At 48.9% G+C, this 26,277-nt stretch overlaps 1 protein-coding gene across 2 annotated transcripts in view; it reads left to right on the plus strand.

The window, feature by feature from the left end:
- The window catches only part of LOC132377710 (plexin-A1-like), a 442,266-nt gene that overhangs the window by 377,673 nt on the left and 38,316 nt on the right, over positions 1-26,277 (plus strand). For both annotated transcript variants that reach the window (XM_059943957.1, XM_059943956.1), the window contains exons 21-23: positions 13,692-13,834; positions 14,736-14,992; positions 22,778-22,844. In XM_059943957.1, coding sequence (XP_059799940.1) covers positions 13,692-13,834; positions 14,736-14,992; positions 22,778-22,844 — 467 coding nt within the window. The remainder of the gene's footprint in view (positions 1-13,691; positions 13,835-14,735; positions 14,993-22,777; positions 22,845-26,277) is intronic.

Raw genomic sequence — 26,277 nt, forward strand, 5'->3', positions numbered from 1 at the left:
CCTTTATCTTTTCCATGTATCACCTCGCAGCTTCTTACTTCTCCAGCGAGTACAGGCCCAACGCCATCAGATGCTTTTCATGTGTCAGCCCTTTCATTCTTGGAATAATTCTCTTGATTCTTTTCTAGACCCTTGCCAATGCCAGCATGTCCTTTTTTATACACGGGGCCCAAAACTGCTCACAATACTCCATGCAGTCTGACCAATGCCTTATAAAGTTGCAGCAGTACATTCGTGCTCATCAGTGGGAGGCTCATGTGCGCATATCTTTTGCTATTAGCACACAAAGGAATTTAAACTTTACAAAAGGTTGTCACCCTCTGCCTCGTTGGCATAGAAACATAGAAAACCTACAGCACAGTACAGGCCCTTTGGCCCACAAAGTCCCTACCTTAGAAATTACTAGGCATGTTGAGTGTATTTCATGATCATACACATTGCTGAGGGTGTTGACAAGGTGGAGTTTGTGATGATTTGTCTGCAGATTTTAGAGTTAGCTTATTCTTATTGTTTTTAATTGAAGAAATTATTGATTCACTATGTCGAATTCCAAAGAAGTAAAAGATGTGAGGCGCAAAAGAACATTTAAAGCGAAAAGGCTTAATAAAGCAGTCGAAACTGCTACACTGAGAGCTCATGAGGTCAGGAACATGCAGCAACACGCACAGTGCAGAAACTGGTGTGACCTGTGTGAATTGTCCCGATGCAAAAGCTGCTCGAGAATTTGCAAATGGGAAGAAGTGGAGTGATTTTAGAAACTTGATTTTTTTTTAAAGCGTCATTTAGCAAGCAAATCACATATAGATGGTGCACAAAAGCTCTGGTGAGAAAATCCTTCATTACCTGCTAGGCATGTTTTGTGAGAGTGCAGATGAATGAGAGCGAAAATGATCAAGCCCAGAGGAGATCTAAGTTCTCATTAACAATTATTTTATTTTTTTTAAACAGTGAACAACAAACTGGACTTGATAGTTTATTATCCTTAGAACAGCTTCAGGTTTACTTCCACTTAAAAACTCAATGCGCACATCTTTGCACAGCACAAGATTTTTGTGCACACTGGTCATTACAAATTAGAGGGAACACTGTTGCTCATATATTCTACTCTGTGAATGCTAACATGGCATTTGCCTCCTCACTACCGACTCAACCTGCAAGTCAAACTTCATGGAAGCCTACACGAGGACTCCGATGCCCTTTGCACTTCTGATTTCTGATTTTGCTCCCTGGTTGGAAAATAATGTATGCCTTTATTCCTGCTACCAAATTGTCAAGTCACAGGAGAATCAGTATGTTTCCTAGCATGGAGCAGGATTGTAGCTTAACGGTCCGGGATAGAGTGGATGTGGAGAGGATGTTTCCTATAGTGGGGGAGTCTAGGACCAGAGGACACAGATAGAGTGGATGTGGAGAGGATGTTTCCTATAGTGGGGGAGTCTAGGACCAGAGGACACAGATAGAGTGGATGTGGAGAGGATGTTTCCTATAGTGGGGGAGTCCAGGACCAGAGGACACAGATAGAGTGGATGTGGAGAGGATGTTTCCTATAGTGGGGGAGTCTAGGACCAGAGGACACAGATAGAGTGGATGTGGAGAGGATGTTTCCTATAGTGGGGGAGTCTAGGACCAGAGGACACAGATAGAGTGGATGTGGAGAGGATGTTTCCTATAGTGGGGGAGTCTAGGACCAGAGGACACAGATAGAGTGGATGTGGAGAGGATGTTTCCTATAGTGGGGGAGTCTCGGACCAGAGGACACAGAGAGAGTGGATGTGGAGAGGATGTTTCCTATAGTGGGGGAGTCTAGGACCAGAGGACACAGATAGAGTGGATGTGGAGAGGATGTTTCCTGTAGTGGGGGAGTCTAGGACCAGAGGACACAGATACAGTGGATGTGGAGAGGATGTTTCCTATAGTGGGGGAGTCTAGGACCAGAGGACACAGACAGAGTGGATGTGGAAAGGATGTTTCCTATAGTGGGGGAGTCTCGGACCAGAGGACACAGACAGAGTGGATGTGGAGAGGATGTTTCCTATAGTGGGGGAGTCTCGGACCAGAGGGCACAGATAGAGTGGATGTGGAGAGGATGTTTCCTATAGTGGGGGAGTCTAGGACCAGAGGACACTGATAGAGTAGATGTGGAGAGGATGTTTCCTATAGTGGAGGAGTCTAGGACAGGAGGATACAGATAGAGTGGATGTGGAGGGGATGTTTCCTATAGTGGGGGAGTCTAGGACCAGAGGACACTGATAGAGTAGATGTGGAGAGGATGTTTCCTGTAGTGGGGGAGTCTAGGGCCAGAGGACACAGATAGAGTGGATGTGGAGAGGATGTTTCCTGTAGTGGGGGAGTCTAGGGCCAGAGGACGCAGATAGAGCGGATGTGGAGAGGATGTTTCCTATAGTGGGGGAGTCTGGGACCAGAGGACACAGATAGAGCGGATGTGGAGAGGATGTTTCCTATAGTGGGGGAGTCTAGGACCAGAGGACACAGATAGAGTGGATGTGGAGAGGATGTTTCCTATAGTGGGGGAGTCTCGGACCAGAGGACACAGATAGAGTGGATGTGGAGAGGATGTTTCCTATAGTGGGGGAGACTAGGACCAGAGGACACAGATAGAGTGGATGTGGAGAGGATGTTTCCTATAGTGGGGGAGTCTCGGACCAGAGGACACAGATAGAGTGGATGTGGAGAGGATGTTTCCTATAGTGGGGGAGTCTAGGACCAGAGGACACAGATAGAGTGGATGTGGAGAGGATGTTTCCTATAGTGGGGGAGTCTAGGACCAGAGGACACAGAGAGAGTGGATGTGGAGAGGATGTTTCCTGTAGTGGGGGAGTCTGGGACCAGAGGACACAGATAGAGTGGATGTGGAGAGGATGTTTCCTATAGTGGGGGAGTCTAGGACCAGAGGACACAGAGAGAGTGGATGTGGAGAGGATGTTTCCTGTAGTGGGGGAGTCTAGGGCCAGAGGACACAGATAGAGTGGATGTGGAGAGGATGTTTCCTATAGTGGGGGGAGTCTAGGACCAGAGGACACAGATAGAGTGGATGTGGAGAGGATGTTTCCTATAGTGGGGGAGTCTCGGACCAGAGGACACAGATAGAGTGGATGTGGAGGATGTTTCCTGTAGTGGGGGAGTCTAGGGCCAGAGGACACATAGAGTGGATGTGGAGAGATGTTTCCTATTGTGGGGGAGTCTAGGACTAGAGGACACAGATAGAGTGGATGTGGAGAGGATGTTTCCTATTGTGGGGGAGTCTAGGACCAGAGCAGATAGAGTGGATGTGGAGAGGATGTTTCCTATTGTGGGGGAGTCTAGGACCAGAGCAGATAGAGTGGATGTGGAGAGGATGTTTCCTATAGTGGGGGAGTCTAGGACCAGAGGTCACAGATAGAGTGGATGTGGAGAGGATGTTTCCTATAGAGGGGGCATCTAGGACCTGAGGACACAGTTAGAGTGGATGTGGAGAGGATGTTTCCTATTGTGGGGGAGTCTAGGACCAGAGCAGATAGAGTGAATGTGGAGAGGATGTTTCCTATAGTGGGGGGCTCTAGGACCAGAGGACACAGATAGAGTGGATGTGGAGAGGATGTTTCCTATAGTGGGGGAGTCTAGGACCAGAGGACACAGATAGAGTGGATGTGGAGAGGATGTTTCCTATTGTGGGGGAGTCTAGGACCAGAGCAGATAGAGTGGATGTGGAGAGGATGTTTCCTATAGTGGGGGAGTCTAGGACCAGAGGACACAGATAGAGTGGATGTGGAGAGGATGTTTCCTATAGTGGGGGCATCTAGGACCTGAGGACACAGTTAGAGTTGATGTGGAGAGGATGTTTCCTATTGTGGGGGAAGTCTAGGACACAGCCTCAGAAAAGAGGGCGTCTCTTTAGAACACAGCCGAGGAGGAATTTCTTTAACCAGAGGGGTAGTGAATCTATGGAATTAATTGCCACAGACAGCTGTGGAGGCCAAGTCATTGGGTATATTTAAACTGGATGTTGCCAAGCTCTTAATTAGTCAGGGTGTCAAAGGTTACGGGGAGAATGCAGGAGAATGGGGTTGAGAGGGATGATAAATTAGTTATGATGGAATGGTGGAACAGACTCGATGGGCTTTTTGGGCCAAATTCTGCTCCTATATTTTATGGTCCTGTCATCTGGATGGAGTGCAATCAAATGGATATCGTTAACTTATTGAGCGAGCATCTAGAGGCCTGGTCTATTGATCTAGCAATGTTAATTTGAGCTGCATGATGTCAGCTGGAATGGAGATTGGTTTATTGTCATCAAGAAACAGCCTTTGTTTGCAATCCATCAATTCAGATCAAGGATCAGAAGTGTCAGCAGTTCCTTAGAATGAAGGGACGTCCCTTTAGAATGGAGATGAGGAGGGATTTCTTCAGCCAGAGGATTGTGAATCTGTGGCCTCAGCCATCTACAGTATTTAAGGCAGAAATTGATAGGCTCCTGAAAAGGGTTAAAGTTTATAAGGAGAAGGCGGGTAATGGGACTCACACTTAGCATATTAGGAACGGTGTCCTTCCCTTCTGTCATCAGAACCCCTTAAACACAAACCTCATGCGTAATTTATTTATTAACGGAGTAATTTTTGTGCCTTGCACTGTGCTGCACATATCACGACATTTCAGTGACAGTAAACCTGATTCTGATTCTGAGTGGGTTTGAATAAAATGTCATCCCCAGTTGAATGCAGAGCAGACTCAATGGGCCAAATGGCCTAATTCTGCTGCTGTGTAGACATGAGAGATTCTACAGACGCTGGAAATCCAGAGCAACGCACACACAGCGCTGGAGGAGCTCAGCAGGTCAGGGAGGGGAATAAACAATCGACGTTTCAGGCTGAGACCCCTCGACTGGACTAGGAAGGAAAGGGGAAGAAGCCCGTATCCTGCATGTGGTCGTCTCCTGCTCGACCCGCTGAGTTCCTCCAGCAGATTGCTTGCGTTGTTCCAGAACCCAGGTTCTGCTGTCCATGCACCTCTAGTGCTTGTTGGCTGGTATGGACTCGATGGGCCAAATAGCCTGTTTTCCATTGGGTACGAATCTCTGACCTGTAGCTGTCACCTGCAGAAATATCAGTTACCTGGAGCCAGGACACAGCTACCTCGGGAGATTGATAGCACAGGTTGCCGGTAAATAGACCATTACAGCACAGTACAGGCCCTTCGGCCCATGGTGCTGTGCAAACCTTTTACTACTGCAAGGTCAGTGTAACCCTTTCCTCCATAGCCCTCCATTCACCCATGTGCCTATTTAAGAATTTCTTCAATGCCCCTCATGTATCTGCCTCTGCCATGTCCCTGACAGCCCACTTCACACACCCACCACTCTCTGTGTAAGAAAACTACCTCTGACAACCCTCCCTACTTTCCTCCAATCACCTTGAAATATTCTCACTTGAATTAGCCATTTCCGCCCTGCTAAAAAGTCTTTGGCTGCCTACTCCATCTATGCCTCTTATCAGCTTGTGCACCTCCGTCTAGTCACCTCTCATCTTTGTTCTTTGATCCAAAGAGAAAATCACTGGCATGCTCAACCTGTCTTTGTGAGGCATGCTCTGTAATCCAGGCAGCAGCCTGACATCCACCCAAGGCACTGGTGAAAGACAACGAGCTTCTCCTGTGGAGCTACGAAACCTGAAGACAGGCTGTTACTCCTGAAGAGCCTTATTTCATCCTCCTCCTACAGTGAGGATCACTTCTCTCTGCTGTCATGATATACAGCACCGAGCAAAAGTCTTAGGCATCCTAGATCAGGGCCCCTGCCATTAACCAAAGGGTCTGTGGATCCCAGGCTGTGAACCCCTGTCTGAGACTTTTTTTTGTGGGTTTCAAATGGAATGGCTTCCACAGAGCCCCGATCTCAGCATCATCGAGGCTGTCTGGGATTACCTGAAGAGCAGCAGGTGAGACAGCCAAAGTCTGCAGAAAAACCTGGCAGGCTCTCCAAGGTGTTTGGAACAACCTACCAGCTGATTTTCTTATAAAACTGCACCTAAGTGAATTGATGCAGTTTTAAACGCAAATGGTGATCATACCAAATATTGGTTTGATTTAGTTTTTTTTTACTGTTCATTGCTTGTCGTAGTAATTTTTTTTGATATTTAAAAACTTCTCATTATTTTTGAAATCATCTTCGCTTTACAGAATTTTTTTTTTACATGTGCCTAAGACGCTTGCTCAGTATTGTAGACTTTGAATTTTCTTAAACTTTTTGGGGCAGCTCGGTAGCGCTGTGGTTAGCACGGCGCTTTACAGCACCAATGTTCAATCGCTGGTGCAGTGTATAAGGAGTTTGTGCGCTCTCCCCATGACCGTGTGGGTTTCCCCCAGCTGCTCCTGTTTTTCCCACATTCCAAAGACGTACGGGTCAGTAGGTTAATTGGTCACATGGGTGTAACTGGGCTGCGCAGGTATGTTGGGCTGGAAGGCCTGTTACCATGCTGAAATTCTAAAGAAATGAAAAATAATATCTTTTATATCAGATTCGAATTCAGATTTATTTCTCACATGTACATCGAAACATAAAGTGAAATGTGTCATTTGCATTATCAGTGAACACAATCTAGGGATTTTTTACTCTAAGGCAATTGGTTCCTGTATTCTGGTTGCTCCTTTTGCTGTTTTTGTGTGGTTTGATCGAGGTGGACTGGGCTGAAGATGCTCCGGTGAAGAATGGCCCCAATGGGCTAGTGGCACGGTGCTGGACTGGTTACTGCCAGATTTATGTTTGATATGCTTTGTGTTGTTGGCTTGCTTCTTGGCATTCGTCAGTTTGATCTGTCTCTTGAGTGGGTTTGATGGTGTCTCTTTGTTTCGTGGCTGCCCGCGGGAGGGTGAATTTCAGATTGCTCTCTGTATACGTACTTTGATTATGAATATGCTGGAGCCAGTCCACAAGCACTACCACACGTTCCGGAGACAACATACCAAACCCATGATGCTCAGCAGAACAACACAGAGCACAACAGCAGCAAAACAATCCCCTTTCCTCCCTCTCACGTGCACTCCTCTAGGCCTCCAATCTCCAGGCTTGGGCCACCGTGCGTTATCTCCCCGGACCTCCGACTGACCTTCGGTACTGACCCCAGACTAGCCGCTGGCAGGACTCCGAACCCAAGGCGTGCTGACTGACTGCGCCTCGTGCCTCTGACGCACCTGATCCTGGGACCCACCCGACTGGAGCAGCCCGCCAACCACGGATATCCTTCGACACCCGTCCACCTTCGCTGGCCTTTGAGCACGGAGCAGAGGCCTGGAGTGCAGACATCTTTGATCACCCGTCTGCGTCGTTGGACTTCGGAATGCGGATAAGCTCAATCCTCTCGCCTCCCTCGCCCTCCCCACTACTGAATCAATTCTGGGTGAATTGGAACTTCATCGTTTCAAATTCATGGCAACAAATTAAAATTACAGGCAGCTTCTCAAGTGTTGAGAATCCTATCTGTCTTCCTGAGAGTGAGCAATCTATATTCATAACTGTGTGTTCTGGACAGCTCTTCCACTGATGCTGCGCCCTCCGTTCATTGTGGGGTCTGTGCCTCTGAATATCATGAGGAACAGACGAGTGTTTGGGTTTCTCCAAATTGATGCTCTGTGTTTTAGCAGTGATTGCTCAGACAGTGAGAGGGATGATACGGCTGGTGGTATCAGCGACCACGGAAAATGAAAAGATCTGGGCTTCTGATTGACAATAAATTGCACTTATCACAACTGCACTGTAAGAGCAAGCAAGGAAAATTGCCTCAGTTATTAAAGCTTGGCCTGTTCCTTTGACCTGTGTTGCCCGAGAAATATTTCTGAATCTTCATTAACTACTGACCGGGTTGCTGATGCAGTATTGCATCCAAAAAGGGACATCGCTGTTTAGCGTACATAACGCACTCAGTGGCCACTTTGTTAGGTGCAGGACTGAAACCCGGTGCGGCCTTCTGCTGTAGCCCACCCACTTCTAGATTTAGCAAGTTTCGTGTTCAAGGATGCTCTTCTGCACACCACTGTTGTAATGTGAGTTCCTGACAGCTTGAACCAATCAGGCCAGTCTCCTCTGACCTTGCTCATTTCTTTCTTACTGCTTGTTACACTGCTGTGTTCTCTGCCTCTGGCAGTGTTCAGGGCTTCCTTTCAATTCTCAGCACTGTCAGTCATGCAAGTCCCGGGTGGAGACTCAGGAATACCGTCACACCCAAAAGTAGGAGGCTTCTTCATTGCTGTTTCCGTAACAGAGGTTGTATTGGGAGTATCCTGAGCAGCTGCATCACTGCCTGGTTCGGAAATTGCACCATCTCGGATCGCAAGACCCTGCAGCGGATAGTGAGGTCAGCTGAGAAGATCATTGGGGTCTCTCTTCCCACCATTACAGACATTTACACTACATGCTGCATCCGCAAAGGTAACAGCATTATGAAGGACCCCACATACCCCTCATACAAACTCTTCTCCCTCCTGCCATCTGGGAAAAGGCACTGAAGCACTCGGGCTCTCAAGACCAGACTATGTAACAGTTTCTTCCCCCAAGCTATCAGACTCCTCAATACCCAGAGCCTGGACTGACACCTTACTGCCCTATTGTCTTGTTTATTATTTATTGTAATGCCCGCACTGTTTTGTGCACTTTATGTCGTCCTGGGTAGATCTGTAGTCTAGTGTACTTCTTTGTGTTGTTTTACGTAGTTCAGTGTAGTTTTTGTACTGTTTCATGCAACACCATGGTCCTGAAAAATGTTTCATTTTTACTGTGTACTGTACCAGCAGTTGTGGTCGAAATGACAATAAAAAGTGATGACTTGACTTTACTAGTCAGGGTTGTTAGACCTGAGCTGAACTCCCCACCCACCCCCCGCCCAATGCTGGAGGACCAGTGGACCACTCGCAGTCTGGCCTTTATCCTTTCATCTGTTTGGCCTGGGTGACCCTACCAAGATCCAAAACATAAAGTCCTGACTCCAGCCAACAGAGCTCTCCGGGTCATTGAGGCAAGCAAGCCTCCTAACCCTACGTCAAGGTTGTGGTCCTCTTGACAGTCTTCTCCCATTAGCAAGGCACTTTTGCCCCAGAACTGCCACTCACTGGATGCTTTTTTTCCCCAACACTGTTCTCTGTAATCTCGAGAGACTGTTGTGCGTGGAAGTCCCAGGAGATCAGCAGTTTCTGAGATACTCAAACCACCCCGTCTGGCACCAACAATCATCCCATGGTCAAAGTCACTTAGATCACATTTCTTCCCCATTCTGATGTTTGTTCGGAACAACAACTGAACCTCTTGACCATGTCTGCATGCTTTTGTGTACTGAGTTGCTGCCACATAATTGGCAGATTAGTAACTTGCTTTAATGAGTGGGTGTACTAATAGAATAGAATGGAACAGAACCTTCTTGCTATTGCTCTGGATGCTGAGGTTGTGCTGCTACTCCAGTTCGAGCAAACGGATATTTATAATGCAGGCGGTACATCTTAAAAATCCCATATTTACATGCAACAAGTGACTTTAATAGTCCATAACGCTATTGGCAAGCCGGGGTGTAGCGTTATTCAGCTGCACAACAGCCCTTGGGAAGAAGTTGTTTTTCAGTCTTACTGTCTTGGCTAAGATGGTTTTGTATCTCCAACCAGATGGCAGGAGATTGAACAGACAGTGTCTGGGATGGGATGGGTCTTTAATGGTGTTATGAGTGTGCTGTAGGCATCGACAGTTGTAGATAGTCTCAGGTCCGGTAGTTAAGTCCCAATGATGTGCTGAGCCATCCTAATCACCCGTTGGAGTGCTTTGTGACCTGTCTTGCTGCAGCTAGAGTCCCACACTGTCATTCCGTATGTCAGTGTGTTCTCTATTGCAGGTTGATAAAAGTTGGTCAGCAATTTTTGGGCAGATTAGCTCTCCTTAAGCACCTCGGATAGTATAGTCATTGTTATACCTCCCCTACTATCGAGGTGGTGTTGACGGACTAAGAGATCTCCTCCGTGTTCATCCCCAAAAAACTTGAAACTGGAGACCTTTCCATTACATCACCATTTCTGAATAGTGGGGCTTGTTTGGGACCTCTTGCTGCCCTGAAGTCAATTACCATTTATTTTCTCTTCACTGAGTTTATATCTCTAAAAGGAATTAGCTAATGAAATTTGCACAACTTTTTGTTCAGCAATAATATTTCGCTTCTGCAGAAAATGTATGTTATGCCTGAGTGAGATAGGAACGATATTGGATCCAATCTATCAAATGCTGTGAAATTTGCAGCAGCAGTGCCATTAGACATAGAAGCAGACTTAGGCCATTCGGCCCCTTGAGTCTGCTCTGCTGTTCAATCATAGCTGATTTATTGTCCCTCTCAGCACAATTTTCACAGTGGAATATATAGTAAAACTGTAAGTTACAATAAGAAATACAGTTTATCTTGAACATTTAAATTAAATAATTGGTGTGTAAAGAGAGCAAAAATAGTGAGGTAGTTGTTATATTTTGTAACTTCATAACATTAAACCAATTGAAAGAAAGACATGGGAGTCCAAAATGTGAGTCTAACTTCAGGTTTGCTTTTAGCATGGTGCGCACTTATTACGCGGTGACAAATGCAAATCACGTATTTTTACACATACCAATATTGAATTATATAAACAACAAATAATGCTTGATCAAACATTATCTTTACAAGATTACTCAACTATTACTGAAATATTAAATACACAACAGTAGTACTGAAGGGTTCATTGTCCGTTCAGAAATCTGATGGTGGAGGGGAAGAAGCTGTAAATAGAAGGTTGAGTGTGTGTTTTCAGGCTTATGTACCTCCTCTCTGTTGGTAGTACTGAGAAGAGGCCATGTCCTGGGTGGTGGGGATCCTTAATGATGATCTTAGAAGAGCTAGGGTGTAACAGGAGCGTAATGCTTTACTGCACTAGCAGTCAAGGTTCAATTCCCGCTGATCCTCCAAGTGCTCTTGTTTCCTCCCACGTTCCAAAGATGTATGGGTTAGTAAATGGTCACATGGGTATAATTGGACAGCACAGGCTCAAGGCATGTTATTGTGCTGTATCTCTAAATCATAAATAAATTAACATACATAAAAGAACTAACCTTTGCACAGTTACAACTCTACATAAAATGTGTGAGATTGGAATGATATCAGATTGTGGCATTTGAGTTCTGCAGAGATGGGGATTGTGGAATAATTATGGCAGAGAAACCATACTGGAAGCTCACTGAATCCACACTGGTTCTTAGCAGAGCGAGGGTGCAGTGGTTAGCACAACGACTTCCAGTGCCAGCAATCCTGGCTGAATTCCGTCGCTGCCTTTAAGGAATTTGTGCGTTCTCCCTGTGATCGCGTGCATTTCCTCCAGGTCTTCCATTTCCCTCCCATGGTCCAAAGGGTTAGGGTTAGCATGTTGTGGGCATGCTGTGTCGGTGCCAAAAGTTTGGCTACACTTGTGGGCCTCCCTCCCTCCAGCACAATCCGCGACAGAAGCAATACATTTCACTGCATGTTCGATGCACGTGACAGGTATTTACTTAAGAGCAAACTAGTCTGTTTCTTGGTGTGCTTCATAGAGGAGTGATGGTAAAGGGAGGATTTAAAACCAAAGGGTTTGCTGGGACTTAAACCTCTGCCACGGGAGTGGTAGACCAGGAGTTCAGAGTCATTGCAAAGGAAGTGAAGAAGAGGAAAAGGACAGAAGATTAGATTTATTTGTCACATTACATAGACACATTGAAACATACAGTGAAATGCATCTTCTTGTCAAATAAAATCAGCAGGGACTGTGCTGGGTACCCTGCAAATGCCGCTACGCTTCTGGCATGCCCGCAACTCACTAATCCTGAACATATGCTTTTGGACTGTGGGAGGAAACTGGAGCACCCAGAGGAAACCCACACAGTCATGGGGAGAACGTACAAACTCCTTATAAACAGCGGCAAGAATACTATAATGCTGTTATAGTATTACACCAACTCTATGGTACCATGCCTCCCATAAGGATGGGGAGCGGGGCTGATGGATTTTGTGTTAAATTGCTCGAGTTGTTGTGATTGGGTAGGCCCTTCAGCCCATCTAGTCATGCTGAACTAATTAAACTGCCTACTTCCCTCGTCCTGCTCCAGGACCATAGCTCCATGTGCCTATCCAAGCTTCTCTTAAGCATTGAAACTGATCTTGCAATAGAGTCATAATATCTATCGAGAATTGAAGAAATCAAACACACTGGGCCTTGAGGGAAGGAGAGGTTCCAGAGGAAGTGGGCCTTCGAGTCGTAGAGAACAGAAAGAGGTCTTTTGGCCTATCTAGTCCATGACAACCAAGCTCTCTACCTCAACTAGTCCTACTCTCCCACACTTGGCCCTTATCCCTCTGAACCATGGGTTCCCAATCTGGGGCCCGCGGACCCTTTGCTTAATGGTATTGATCCATAGCGTAAAAGAGTTTGGGAGCCCCTTCTAAACCATTCCCATCCATGTACCTGCCCAAGTGTCACTTAAGTCTCGTCAATGCATCTGCCTTAAGCACTTCCTCTGGCAGCTAGTTCCATATCAGGATCACCCTATGTGTGAAAATTCCCAATAGCTCTCTCCCCTCCCACCTTAAATCCTACTGTTCTTGATTTCCCAAGCCCTGGGGAGAATAAAGTTGTGAGTTCATCTTATCTACAGCCCTCACAATTAAAATCATCCCACATTCCCCAAAGCTCCAGTGAGTAAAGTCCGGAGCTGCCCAACCTGTCTGTACAGTCCTGGCAAGAGGTTTGTAAATCTTTCCTGCACTCTTACCAGTTTAACAGCATCAGTGTAAAGTTCTTGCCTGTATGCCATCCAGACTTATCATAAAGATAAAGCATTGGCTTTACTTGACACATATACATCAAAGCGTTCCATAGCTGGGGACCGGGTTCAGCCTCGGGAGAGACAAGGCTACGGGAGTAAACCCAGACAGCAAATCCTGAGCGGAGCCCCTCAGGCGGCTGGATGTCATTGAACATCCTTCCGGCAGCTCCTGCGGCCAAGCTGGTGCCAAACGTATTGTTTCTTAAGCTTTCCTTTGGACTGCGCTGGTGAGGCTTGACGACTGGGCATCTCAGGATCTCCATACCTTCCGCCCAGGCTTGTGTTGATGATGATAATAATCATCATCCATTGTCCTTCGAGACAGACGGTTGCCAACCACATTGATGCATCAAAGCATATAGTTACAGTGAAAAGTGTTGCTTGCATCAATGAACAACACAGTCTGAGGATATGCTGGGGCAGCCCGCAAGTGTTGGCATGCTTCGGGTGCCAACTTGGCATGCCCACAACTCACCAATACCGACTCATATGTCTTTGAACTGTGGGAGGAAACTGGAGCACCCGGAGGAAATCCACATGGTCACAAGGAGAACATACAAACTCCTTACAGACAGCGGTGGGAATTAAACCCTGATCTTCCGATCACCGATGCCGTACAATTTGTTTTGCTGACCACCGGGCTACTAGACTGATTGCATTGAGGAACCTCAAAGGTTTTTCAGTGATTCGATTGTAATTCTTTGTTCCACTCTGAATGCCTGTAAGAAAATGAATCTCAGGGTAGTACTGTATATAATGAGATCTACATACTTGGATAATAAACTCTTGAACTTTGAACAGCGGTGGTTGTTCAAACAATGCGACGTTCTCACGTTGGCCATTTCTCTTCCAGCTTTCGCTGAGCTGCAGACGGATATCCACGAGCTCACCAGCGATCTGGACGGAGCCGGGATTCCATTCCTCGACTACCGAACCTACGCCATGAGGGTCCTTTTCCCAGGAATAGAGGATCACCCGGTGCTCAAGGAGATGGAGGTACAGCTGAATCCCTCCCTCGTGGAGCAGTTTTTGGGTCCCACATCTGAGAAAGGATGTGCTGGCGTTGGAGAGGGAGAACTGAACAGAGCAACACGGACAAAACATTGACAGATTATCCCTGGGAGTGTCGAGGATAGGAACAATCCCACCTTGTGTAGAACTGCAACTTACAAAAGTACAGCATACTTTTTTTTAAAGAGTGGTTCTGCCTTGTAACACCCTCGTCTGACCACACTTGGAATATTTTGTTCTGCTCAGGTTGCCTCATTATTGGAAGGAGGTGCGAGTTTTAGAGAGGGTACAGACAACATGTGTGGACCACAGGACATGCCCTTTGAAGATAGGTTGAGCGAGCTAGGGCTTTTGTCTTTGGAGAAAGTGGCGCTGAGAGGTGACTAAATTGAAGTGTACAAAATGATGAAGCATAGATCAAGTGGACAGCCAGAGACATTTTCCCAGAGCAGCAATGGCGAGTATAAAAGGGCATAATTTTAAGGTGGTGGGGGAAGGTGTAGGGGGGTGGATGTCAGAGGTGGATTTTTTTACACACAGAGTGCTGGGTACATGGAATAAACTGCCAGGGGTGGTGTTAGAGGCAGGCACATTAGGAGTATTTAAACAACTCTTAGATAGGCACATAGATGATAGAAAAATAGAGGACTGTGCAGGAGGGAAGAGCTAGACTGACCTTAGACTAGATTAAAAGGCCGGCACAGCATTGAAGCCAAAGGGCCTGGACTGGGCTGTAATGCTCTATGTTGTAAAATGGCGGAGGAGCTCAGCAGGTCCAGCATTTGTGTGTGTTGTTCTGTCTTTGGAGTATCTGCAGAAACACTTGTGTTTACAATGCCCCACACCTGTTTCTGACCGTGTTCACCCTCTGCGTTTGGTCGTCAAGGTGAATGCCAACGTGGAGAAGGCGCTGACGCTCTTTGGGCAGCTGCTGAACAAGAAGGTCTTCCTGCTGACCTTCATCCGCACGCTGGAGGCCCAGCGGAGCTTCTCGATGCGGGACCGAGGGAATGTGGCCTCACTCATCATGACGGCCCTCCAGGGCGAGATGGAGTACGCCACCGGGGTCCTCAAGCAGCTCCTCTCCGACTTGATAGAGAAGAATTTAGAGAGCAAGAACCACCCGAAACTACTGCTCAGGAGGTATGTGTAAGAATAAACTGTCCATCCTCCCTGAAACCCCCTTCCCATCCTCCCCAAACCCCCTTCCCATCCTCCCTGAACCCCTTCCCATCCTCCCTGAACCCCTTCCTCTCCTCCCCAAACCCCCTTCCACTCCTCCCCAAACACCTTCCACTCCTCCCCAAACCCCCTTCCCATCCTCCCTGAACCCCTTCCCATCCTCCCCAAACCCCTTCCCATCCTTCCTAAAACCCCCTTCCCCTCCTCCCTGAAACCCCCTTCCCATCCTCCCTGAACCCCTTCCCCTCCTCCCTGAACCCCTTCCCCTCCTCCCTGAACCCCTTCCCCTCCTCCCTGAAACCCCCTTCCCATTCTCCCCAAACCCCTTCCCCTCCTCCCCGAACCCCTTCCCCTCCTCCCTGAAACCCCCTTCCCATCCTCCCCAAACCCCTTCCCCTCCTCCCTAAAACCCCCTTCCCCTCCTCCCTAAAACCCCCTTCCCATCCTCCCTGAAACTCCCTTCCCATCCTCCCCAAACCCCCTTCCCATCCTCCCTGAACCCCTTCCCCTCCTCCCTGAAACCCCCTTCCCATCCTCCCTGAACCCCTTCCCATCCTCCCTAAAACCCCTTCCCCTCCTCCCTGAAACCCGTTCCCCTCCTCCCTGAACCCCCTTCCCCTCCTCCCTGAACCCCCTTCCCATCCTCCCTAAAACCCCTTCCCCTCCTCCCTAAAACCCCTTCCCCTCCTCCCTGAACCCCCTTCCCATCCTCCCTAAAACCCCTTCCCCTCCTCCCTGAACCCCTTCCCCTCCTCCCTGAACCCCTTCCCATCCTCTGAACCCCTTCCCATCCTCCCTGAACCCCCTTCCCCCCTCCCTGAACCCCTTCCCATCCTCCCTGAACCCCTTCCACTCCTCCCCGAGCACCCTTCCCATCCTCCCCGAACCCCCTTCCCCTCCTCCCTGAACCCATCCTCACTGAACCCCTTCCCATCCTCCCTGAACCCCTTCCCCTCCTCCCTGAACCCCTTCCCATCCTTCCTGAAACCCCTTCCCCTCCTCCCTGAACCCCCTTCCCATCCTCCCCCAACCCCTTCCCCTCCTCCCTGAACCCCTTCCCATCCTCTGAACCCCTTCCCATCCTCCCTGAACCCCTTCCCCTCCTCCCTAAAACCCCCTTCCCATCCTCCCTGAAATCCCCTTCCCATCCTCCCTGAACCCCTTCCCCTCCTCCCTAAAACCACCTTCCCCTCCTCCCTGAACCCCTTCCCATCCTCCCTGAACCCCTTCCCCTCCTCCCTAAAACCCCCTTCCCATCCTCCCTGAACCCCTTCCCATCCTCCCTGAACCCCTTCCCCTCCTCCCTGAACCCCTTCCCATCCTCCCTGAATCCCTTCCCCTCCTCCCTAAAACCCCCTTCCCATCCTCCCTGAACCCCTTCCCTTCCTCCCTGAAACCCCCTTCCCCTCCTCCCTGAAACCCCCTTCCTCCTCCTTCCTGAAACCCCCTTCCCATCCTCCCTGAAACCCCCTTCCCCTCCTCCCTAAAACCCCCTTCCCATCCTCCCTGAACCCCTTCCCCTCCTCCCTGAACCCCTTCCCCTCCTCCCTGAAACCCCCTTCCCCTCCTCCCTGAACCCCTTCCCATCCTCACTGAACCCTATCCTCTCTTAACCCCCTTCCCATCCTCCCTGAACCCCTTCCCATACCTCTTTTGTTCTCTGTGCCAACCTTCCTATCTTATTCCCTCCTCTCCAAACCCCTTTCTTTCTCTTCAAATCCCTCCCTTCCTCACTAAATGCCTTTCTTCCACTCCTCTCTGACCTCCCCTTATTTAACAGCCCTTTCCTCTTGAATCACCCCTCTCTGATCCCCCTGCTCTCCTATCCTTTACCAACTCCGCCCTTTCACCCTCCTTTCTGAAGCCCATCCCCTACTCTCCGACACCACTTCCCTCCTCTATAACATACCTCCGCTCCATCTCACTTACCCTCCCTCCAAACTCCACACACTCCCATATTTAAAATGTGTCAATGCCTTGTTATATAATGTTATGGGGTGGGGGTGGAATGATGCCATCATTTACTGAACACATCTAACTGCCCCTGATCTGAGGAGGTGGTTGAGAGTGGGAGGTGGGAGAGACGGAGGTGAACCTGGATCACATGCAGCCAGACTGGGGAAGGCCAGTAGGTTTGTTCCCCTACAGGACATTGGGGAACTGGGACCACTTCTGATTGTGGTACCCCACAACTCATCACCATTTTCTCAGTGGCTGGTAGGGCAGATAATCACTGATGGCAATGAGCAGATGTTCAAATGTGGGAGCTCTCCATCTCCTTCCCCCTCCCCTCATCTCCTCTTTTTCCTATCCTCACTCCCTCCCTTCCTTTACTCCCTCTTTCCCTCCTCTATCTCTCTCCTGCTCCCTCTCTCCCTCACTCCTTCTCTTCCTCCCTCTATCTTTCCCCTCTCTCCTCTCTCTCTCTCTCTCTCTCTCTCTCTCTCTCTCTCTCTCTTTCTCTCTTTCTCTTCCTCTCTCCCTCTTGCTGTCCCTGTCCCTTTCCCTCTCCCTCCCTCCCCCTCTCCCTTTCCCTCTCTCTCCCCCCCCTCTCCCTTTCCCTCTCTCTCCCCCTCTCTCTCCCTCTCCCCTCTCTCTCCCTCTCCCCCTCTCTCCCCCCTCCCTCTGCCTCTCTCCCGCCCCCCCCTCTCTTTCCCCCCCTCTCTCCCCCTCTCCCTCCCTCCGCCTCTCTCCCGCCCTCTCCCTCTCCCTCTCCTCTCTCTCTCTCACCCCTGCCTCTCTCCCTCTCCCTCCCTCCCTCCCTCCCTCTGCCTCTCTCCCACCCTCTCTCCCTCTCTCTCCCCTCTCTCTCTCACTCCCTCTCCCCCCCTCTCTCTCTCCCTCTCTCTCCCCACCCTCTGCCCCTCTCTCTCCTTCTCCCTCCTCTCTCTCTCTCTCTCCCTCTCTCTCCCCACCCTCTGCCCCTCTCTCTCCTCCCCCTCTCTCTCTCTCTCTCTCACTCCCTCTGCCCCTCTCTCTCCTCCCCCTCTCTCTCCCTCTCTCTCCTTCTCCCTCCTCTCTCTCTCTCTCTCTCTCACTCACTCCCCCCTCTCTCTCTCCTCTCTCTCCTTCTCCCTCCTCTCTCTCTCTCTCTCTCTCTTTCTCTCTTTCTCTTCCTCTCTCCCTCTTGCTGTCCCTGTCCCTTTCCCTCTCCCTCCCTCCCCCTCTCCCTTTCCCTCTCTCTCCCCCTCTCTCTCCCTCTCCCCTCTCTCTCCCTCTCCCCCTCTCTCTCCCCTCCCTCTGCCTCTCTCCCGCCCCCCCTCTCTTTCCCCCCCTCTCTCCCCCTCTCCCTCCCTCCGCCTCTCTCCCACCCTCTCCCTCTCCCTCTCCTCTCTCTCTCTCTCTCACCCCTGCCTCTCTCCCTCTCCCTCCCTCCCTCCCTCCCTCTGCCTCTCTCCCACCCTCTCTCCCTCTCTCTCCCCTCTCTCTCTCTCTCACTCCCTCTCCCCCCCTCTCTCTCTCTCTCCCTCTCTCTCCCCACCCTCTGCCCCTCTCTCTCCTTCTCCCTCCTCTCTCTCTCTCTCTCTCCCTCTCTCCCCACCCTCTGCCCCTCTCTCCTTCTCCCCCTCTCTCTCTCTCTCACTCCCTCTCCCCCCTCTGCCCCTCTCTCTCCTTCTCCCCCTCTCTCTCCCTCTCTCTCCTCCCTCCTCTCTCTCTCTCTCTCTCTCTCTCTCACTCCCTCCCCCCTCTCTCTCTCCTCTCTCTCCTTCTCCCTCCTCTCTCTCTCTCTCTCTCACTCCCTCTCCCCCCCTCTCTCTCTCCCTCTCTCTCCCCTCCCTCCGTCCCTGCACTCAGAAGGTAGTCCAGCTGGCATCTGGCTGGGCCAGCGATCAAAGACCAAGTAGCCTCCCGCCTGTTCTCAGTCCCCAAATACCCTGTTTAATCAGCTGACGGAGAGATGAAGATGTAAGATGCTCCCAGTTCAGAAAGCTATCAATAAAACATTCCCGTCTGACAGGACGTGGGGTTGCTCTGTTCCTGGGGATGTGGGGGGAGGGGCTGCCGCTGTCCGTCCCGCTGGGCCTCGGGTGGAAGTTGTGAGGAGTCGATTCATTAGGGCACGGTCCCAAGGTGCCTCATTTGCAGCGAGAGCAGGATTCAGCTGCGGAAGCAGGCCCTCCGGAGCCCGAGCGGGGAGAAGTCAGAGCCAGCGCCACGACAAGTTTGGATCCTCTATTCGTTCCTCTCCTGTCCTGCTGCCTAACACCACAGGCCGGGCAAAATGTGGGTAAAACAGGCCAGTCCGTCGAGGGGACAGCAAGTACGGAGAATCTTTACCCACTTCACCACCTGTCTGTGCAGGTTTGAGACGTACCTGCTTAACTATCGCACCACGGTGGGGCAGCATGGTAGTGTCGCGGTCAGCACAACACCTCATAGTGTCAGTGATCAGGGCGCAATTCCACCGCTGATTCCCTCCCTAAAATCACTCATTAGTGCTTGCTCCCTCTCCCTATACCACTCCCCTCTCTCTGTCTCTATCTCTCTCTTTCTCTTCCTCCCTCTCAGCCCCTTTCCCTCTTTCCTTCCTCCTTCCCTTCCTCCTCCATCCTCTCTTCCCCTTCCTCGCAATCCCCCTTCCCATTCGCACCCTCCCACTCACCCAACTTCCTCTCTCCTACCCCTCCGACCCTCCACTCCTCCTTCCTTCTACCCATTTCCCTCTACCTTTTCCGCTCCTCTCTCCCCCTCTGCTCTCCCTCCCATCCTCTAACCCCCACACCCACCCTCCCTCTCTCTCACCTTATACAATAAATCACAGAATATTTTAAAATGCATTTCTCGACATCAAATGTCAGAGAAAGTAGAAGAACATGACAAACGGACAAAAACCCAACGAGGTTGTGTTAGGAGAAAGGCATACACTAGGAGTAACTGCTGAACACATAAAAGACGGGGAGAACAGGAGTGGTACAGAGGTGGAGCAAGTCGAGCGACACGGTTGTGTAGTGGTCAGTGTAACACTATTACAGTGCCAGTGATTGTAGTGGTCAGTGTAACACTATTACAGTGCCAGTGATTGTAGTGGTCAGTGTAACACTATTACAGTGCCAGTGATTGTAGTGGTCAGTGTAACACTATTACAGTGCCAGTGATTGTAGTGGTCAGTGCAACGCTATTACAGTGCCAGTGATTGTAGTGGTCAGTGTAACACTATTACAGTGCCAGTGATTGTAGTGGTCAGTGTAACACTATTACAGTGCCAGTGATTGTAGTGGTCAGTGTAACACTATTACAGTGCCAGTGATTGTAGTGGTCAGTGTAACACTATTACAGTGCCAGTGATTGTAGTGGTCAGTGTAACACTATTACAGTGCCAGTGATTGTAGTGGTCAGTGTAACACTATTACAGAGCCAGTGATCCCAGTTTCAATTCCCACCGCTGTCTGTCAGGAGTTCTCCCCGTGACCATGTGGGTTTCCTCCAGGTGCTCCAGGTTCCTCCCACAGTCCAAAGACTTACGGGTTAGTAGATTAAATGGCCACATGGGTGTAATCGGGCAGCATGGGCTCATTGGGTAGAACAGGCCTGTTAATGTGCTGTATCTGTAAATAATAATAGAAATAAGCAGAAATCTCATAACTCCACTCTCCTGGGCGGCAAAGATTATGGGGAAAAGACAGTATTAGGACAAGTCCCTGAGTGGCATGGCCTGAAGATTAATGGTGCATGGGGTGTTGTCCTGGAGCCATGTTCCTGCAAGAACAAGCACACAGTAGTTCCTCATCTCCCACAACCGAAGACAGTCCAGCTTGTCCTGCAGAGAGTAGCACCAACAGATGAGCTGGCCTGCAGGGACCAGTCTCCAACCCAGCATGGACTCTAGTGTGCCCACCGTGCCTCCGTTCCCTCCCATGCCCCCTCCTGCACCTCCACCCTGGGTAGCTGTAACGGGGTCTGGATTCCACTACGCCCGCCGTGCCTCATCCTCCCATTTGCCAGTTGCCTTAATTCTCTCATCTTCTGGTGAGGGATCCATGTGAAACCTCTGAACTTGGAATACACTTTATTACCTTTGAGTGACAACAGCATCACATGGTCTCTACCCCAGAACTCTCACCCAGGGCTTGATAACCTCCCTCGTGTGGGGCATGCAGATTTGGAAAGGATACAACAGCAGGGTTTGAAACTAACCTCTCGCTGACCAGCTACCTTCAATACCTAAATTAAAGCGTCTAAATTTTCGAGAACCTCCTTCTCGAGGTCCATGAGAGTGATTCTGGGAATGGAAGGGTTAAAGTATGAAGTGCATTTGTAGGCTCTAGGCCTGAACTCACTGGGGTTTAGAAGAATGAGGGGAAATCTCACTGAAACCTATTGAATATTGAAAGAGCTACATAGGGTGGACGTAGAGAGGATGGTTCCAACAGTGGCTAAGTCTAGGACTAGAGGTCCTAGAATAGAAGGTCATCTCTTTCGAACAAACGTAAAGAGGAATTTCTTCAGCCAGAGAGTGGTGAATCTGTGGAATAGCCACAGGTGGCTATGGAAGCCAAGCAGAGTTTGATAGGTTCTTGATTAGTCAGGGTGTCAAAGTTTGCGGGGAGAACAGAGAACATAAGAAACAGGACTAGGAGTCGGCCATCTGCCCCGTCGAGCCTGCTCCGCCATTCAATAAGATCATGGCTGATCAGGCCATGGAGTGACCTCCACCTACCTGCCTTTTCCCCGTAACCCTTCATTCCCCTACAATGCAAAAATCTATCCAACCTTGTTTTAAATATATTTATTGAGGTAGCCTCCACTGCTTCATTGTGCAGAGAATTCCACAGATTCACCACCCTTTGGAAAAAGCAGTTCCTCCTCATCTCCACCCTAAATCTACTCCCCTGAATCTTGAGGCTATGTCTCCTAGTTCCAGTAAAAGGAAGGCAGGAGAATGGGGTTGATTGGGATAATAAATCATGATGAAAGGGGTTGATGGGCTGAATGGCCCAATTCTGCTCCTTTGTCTTATGGTCTAATGATTGATGACTGGGAAACTGGTTTGTTATGGTCACACATACAAAGATATGGGGAAAAATGTTTGGCTTGCATTGCAGATCATACTGTAGGTATGTCGAGGTGGTTAGAAGGGGAAAAGCAATAACAGAATATTGTGTTATCATTACAGAGACGGTGTAGCTGAGGTACACAGTAAGGTGCAAAGTCTGCACTGGGGCAGATTGTGAGATCAAGTGTTTGTCTGCAGCATACAAGCAATCTGTGTAAAAGCTGAGGTGCCTGGGCTGATAGAAGACCCAGCAGACTGTTTAGAGTAGGGCTTCCCAACCGTTTTTATGCCATGCACCCCTACCATGAACTGAGGTGTCCGTGGACCCTGGGTTGGGAACCCCTGGAAGCTTTTAAATTAACAGCCCACAAGAAATAGACTTGATAAATTGCATAGCCTGACCCACGCTACCGTTGTGACTACCACAATCACTTTCAGTACCAGTGATCACCGATTGGGGGTTCATTTCCCTCCACCGTCTGTAAGGAGTTTCTACATTCTCCCACCGACCTACCAGTGTCCTTCAGCTGCTCCGGTTCCCTTCGACATTCCAGATACATACCGCTTAGCGTCAGTGAGATGTGGGCACGTTCTGCTGGCACCAAAAGCGTGGCAGCGCCTGCCTACAGCCCCCCCCCCAGCATGCTCTTGGCCTGTGTCGGCCGTCGACACAGAACGGTGCGTTTCACTGCATGTTTCAGTGTACATCTGACAGATAAGTCTTGGACATCTTTAACAATTTTGTTTTGTAGGACTGAGTCGGTTGCAGAGAAGATGCTAACGAATTGGTTTACCTTCCTGTTGTACAAGTTCCTGAAGGTAAGGCCGTCTTAACTTGGGTGCCTCACTTAACGGGAGGATCTAGCTGTTCATTACGCAAAACTTCTATCAGTCTATTCCCCCTTTTCCTGAAATTTCTTTCCTCTCCAGATGTTGTTACATTGTTAGGGAATTGCACCAAACATCTGGGCTGCAGTCTCAACGACCCCGCTCCGATCTCAGTCCGAAGCCAGCAAAGAGATGGGGAAACAGCTGGAGAGAGGAGTGCAGCTGTCACTAGGGAAGCTGTGGGGAGGGGGGTGGGAAAGAGATTTACTTAAACATATGGACAGAAAGGAAAATTGGCGTAATGATCAAAATGTGTACACGTTGTCCAGCTCCTATAACTTTAAGTCCAGGGATAACTCGGGTAGAATGCTGGAAAATCTGAAGTCTCTCTCAGACAAATCCCGAAGGTAAGGTATTCATCAATAATGCAAACTACACGTGTCCTTTGCCGAAAGCGCCCTAGGAACTGGCTTCAGCAAATCAAAGAGCTGTAACTATTTGTCTGCTGATGTAACACTCCAAAAAGGAATCTGGAATGTGTGGCGACACTTGGAGGCTGACCCAGCGCACTGTCTTTTTTTCACAAGACTGCAGAAGTTTATTCACTCGCCAGGCACAATGATCAGGTATATACAAAACTATTCACACATTCAATTAAAATACGGCTACTATCGTGAACAAAACTTTTCTCCTGGGAGCCCTCTGTTTTCAGAAACCCCTTCACTGTGCCCACGGGGACAGCAGATTCCCTCTCCAAGAACGTCCGGGCACAAACGCTACCCCGGAGAGGGAGCAAACAGCCAGCTTGCGTAGAACCTGCCGGCTGGACCCCTGAATGGCCAATTTGGCCAGGCCGAGGAGCGACTCGCCTTCCACCCCCCACCCCCTGCAGAACCTCATGCGTGTTGGTCGTTACACAAATGACACATTTCACTGTATGCATCAATGTACACGTGATAAATAAACTCAAATCTTAAATCTTAATTTGTCCATACAATCATAGAACATTACAGCACCACAACAGGCTCTTCAGCCCATCCAGTCCATGCTAAACTATTATTCCGCCTCGTCCCTGGACCATAGCCCACCATACCCCTCTCATCCACATACCTCTCCAAATTTCTCTTAAATATTGAAATCGAAATTGGTTGTGTTCTCGCACACCTCGGTTGTACTCAGAGAACAAATAGTGCTATATAAATGAGGCAGCATTGTCAATACAGTTATAAGTCAAAATGAAGAGTTACTAAAGGAAATCTGTTGGCTTGTCAAAGTATTTTTATTGAAGCTTTGTTTAAGATCTGACAAGGGACTATTTTAATTTAAAGCTGTTGGATATTGGTGCTTGCACTTGCAGTAAAAATATAGTGGAACAGAGAGGCCTAGTTTGTGTATAGTAAATACCAGGCCTCATCCCTGCTTCCCAAACTGCCAGCTGCATATGGGTGTGGGCCTCATCGAGCTCAGTCAGTCTTTTCCTTGGCAGTTTTCCTGTGATTGCGAGGGGCCATCCCCTTTCCCGTCATTCCCAAGGCTACCCCTCATCCATCCAGCAACCCCTCTCAACTTTAAAACCTGAAGCTATGCCTGCTTGTTGGTGTGCACTGCTCCAGGCCAGGCACGTTTCTCTCCTGTTCTTATTTATTTTCTCCAGTGAATAATATTTTTTTAAAATAGCAGGACTTTATGGAATGTAATCCTGTTTCTTATTATACAACGTTGAAGGAGAACATTTGGTTCTTCGAGTCTATGCCAGCTCTCAAGAGTAATCCCATAAATCCCACTTACACAGGCCCTTTGGCCCCACGGGTCCATGCTGTTGAAGTGGACAGCCAGAGGCTTTTTCCCCAGGGAGGAATTAGCTCACACGAGGGGGCATAATTTTAAGGTGATTGGAGAAAAGTATAGGGGCAGATGTTAGAGGTAAGTATTTTGCACAGAGAGTGGAGGGTGTGGTGGCAGAGTTAGATTCATCAGGAACATTTAAGAGTTAGATTGATCTGAAGTCGGCACAACATTGTTGGCCAAAGAACCACTGTTCTGTTGTGTACTATGTTCCATTTGGTACGTCTCATCAAAACATAGAAAATTTACAGCATATTACAGGCCCTTCAGCCCACAATGTCGTGTCAACCATGTAATCTACTCTGGAAGCTGCCTAGAATTTGCCTACCTCATAGGCCTCTATTTTTCTAGCTCCGTGTACCTATTTAAGTCTTTTAAAAGACCCTATTGTATCCACCTCTACACCTTCAATGTCAGTGCATTCCATGCACCCACCACTTTCTGTGTGAAAGTCTTACCTCTGACATCCCCCTTGTACCTACTTCCAAGCACCTTAATATTGTGCACTCTCATGTTAGCCATTTCAGCCCTGGGGAAAAAGCCTCTGACTATCCACACGATCAATGTCTCTCATCATCTTATACACCTCTATTAGGTCACTGCTCATCCTCTGTCTCTCCAAGGAGAAAAGGCCAAATTCACTCAACCTATTCTCATAAGGCACTCTCCCCAATCCAGGCAACATCCTTGTAAATCTCCTCTGCATTCTCTCTATAGAATCCACATCCTTCCTGTAGTGAGGTGACCAGAACTGATCACAGTACTCCCAAGTGGGGTCCAACTAAGGTCTCGTATAGCTGTATAAAGACTCTAGCAGATTTCCTCAGATGTACAGTGGAGAGTATTCTGTGGAGGCTCTAATACACTGTAAGGCACGAGGCAGCAAAGGGTTGTAGACCCAGCCAGTTTCATCACGGTCACGACTCTCACCACAGTCGAGGACGTTTTGTCAAGGCGGTGCCTCAAGAAGGCAGCAGCCACCATTAAGAACTCTCTCCATCCAGGACACGCCTTCTCCTCATCACTACCACTGGGGAGGAGGTACAGGAGCCTAAAGATGCACACCGAGTGTTTCATGAACAGCCCCAGCACCATCAGATTTCTGAATGATCCATGAATCCATAAACACTACTTCGTGATTCCTCTTTCACACTATGTGTTTATCTTTTTTTTAAAACCATAAGATACAGGAGCAGAAGTAGGCCATTCGGCCCATTGAGTCTGCTCCGCCATTCAATCTTTAAAAGTTCCCCAATCCTCTGTCTTCCCACTAGCTCTGGCTTCCTTGTATACCCTCTCTTTGTTTTTACTTGGGCTCTGATTTCTCTTGTCAGCCACAGTCGTGTCCTTGTTCCCTTTGAAAATTTATTATTATTTGGAATGTGTCTTGCACTTCCCTCATTTTTCGCAGAAACTCCAGTCATTGCTGCTCTGCTGTCCTTACTGCAAACATCCCTTTCCAGTCAACTTCGGCCAGATCCCCTCTCATCATGGTAATTTCTTTTATTCCACTGAAATACCAACACATTGGATTTTATTTTTTTCACTCGCAAATTTCAAGGTGAACTCGATCATATTG

This window comes from Hypanus sabinus, chromosome 19 (assembly GCF_030144855.1).
Source record: "Hypanus sabinus isolate sHypSab1 chromosome 19, sHypSab1.hap1, whole genome shotgun sequence".
In the NCBI taxonomy this organism is placed as follows: Eukaryota; Metazoa; Chordata; class Chondrichthyes; order Myliobatiformes; family Dasyatidae; genus Hypanus; species Hypanus sabinus.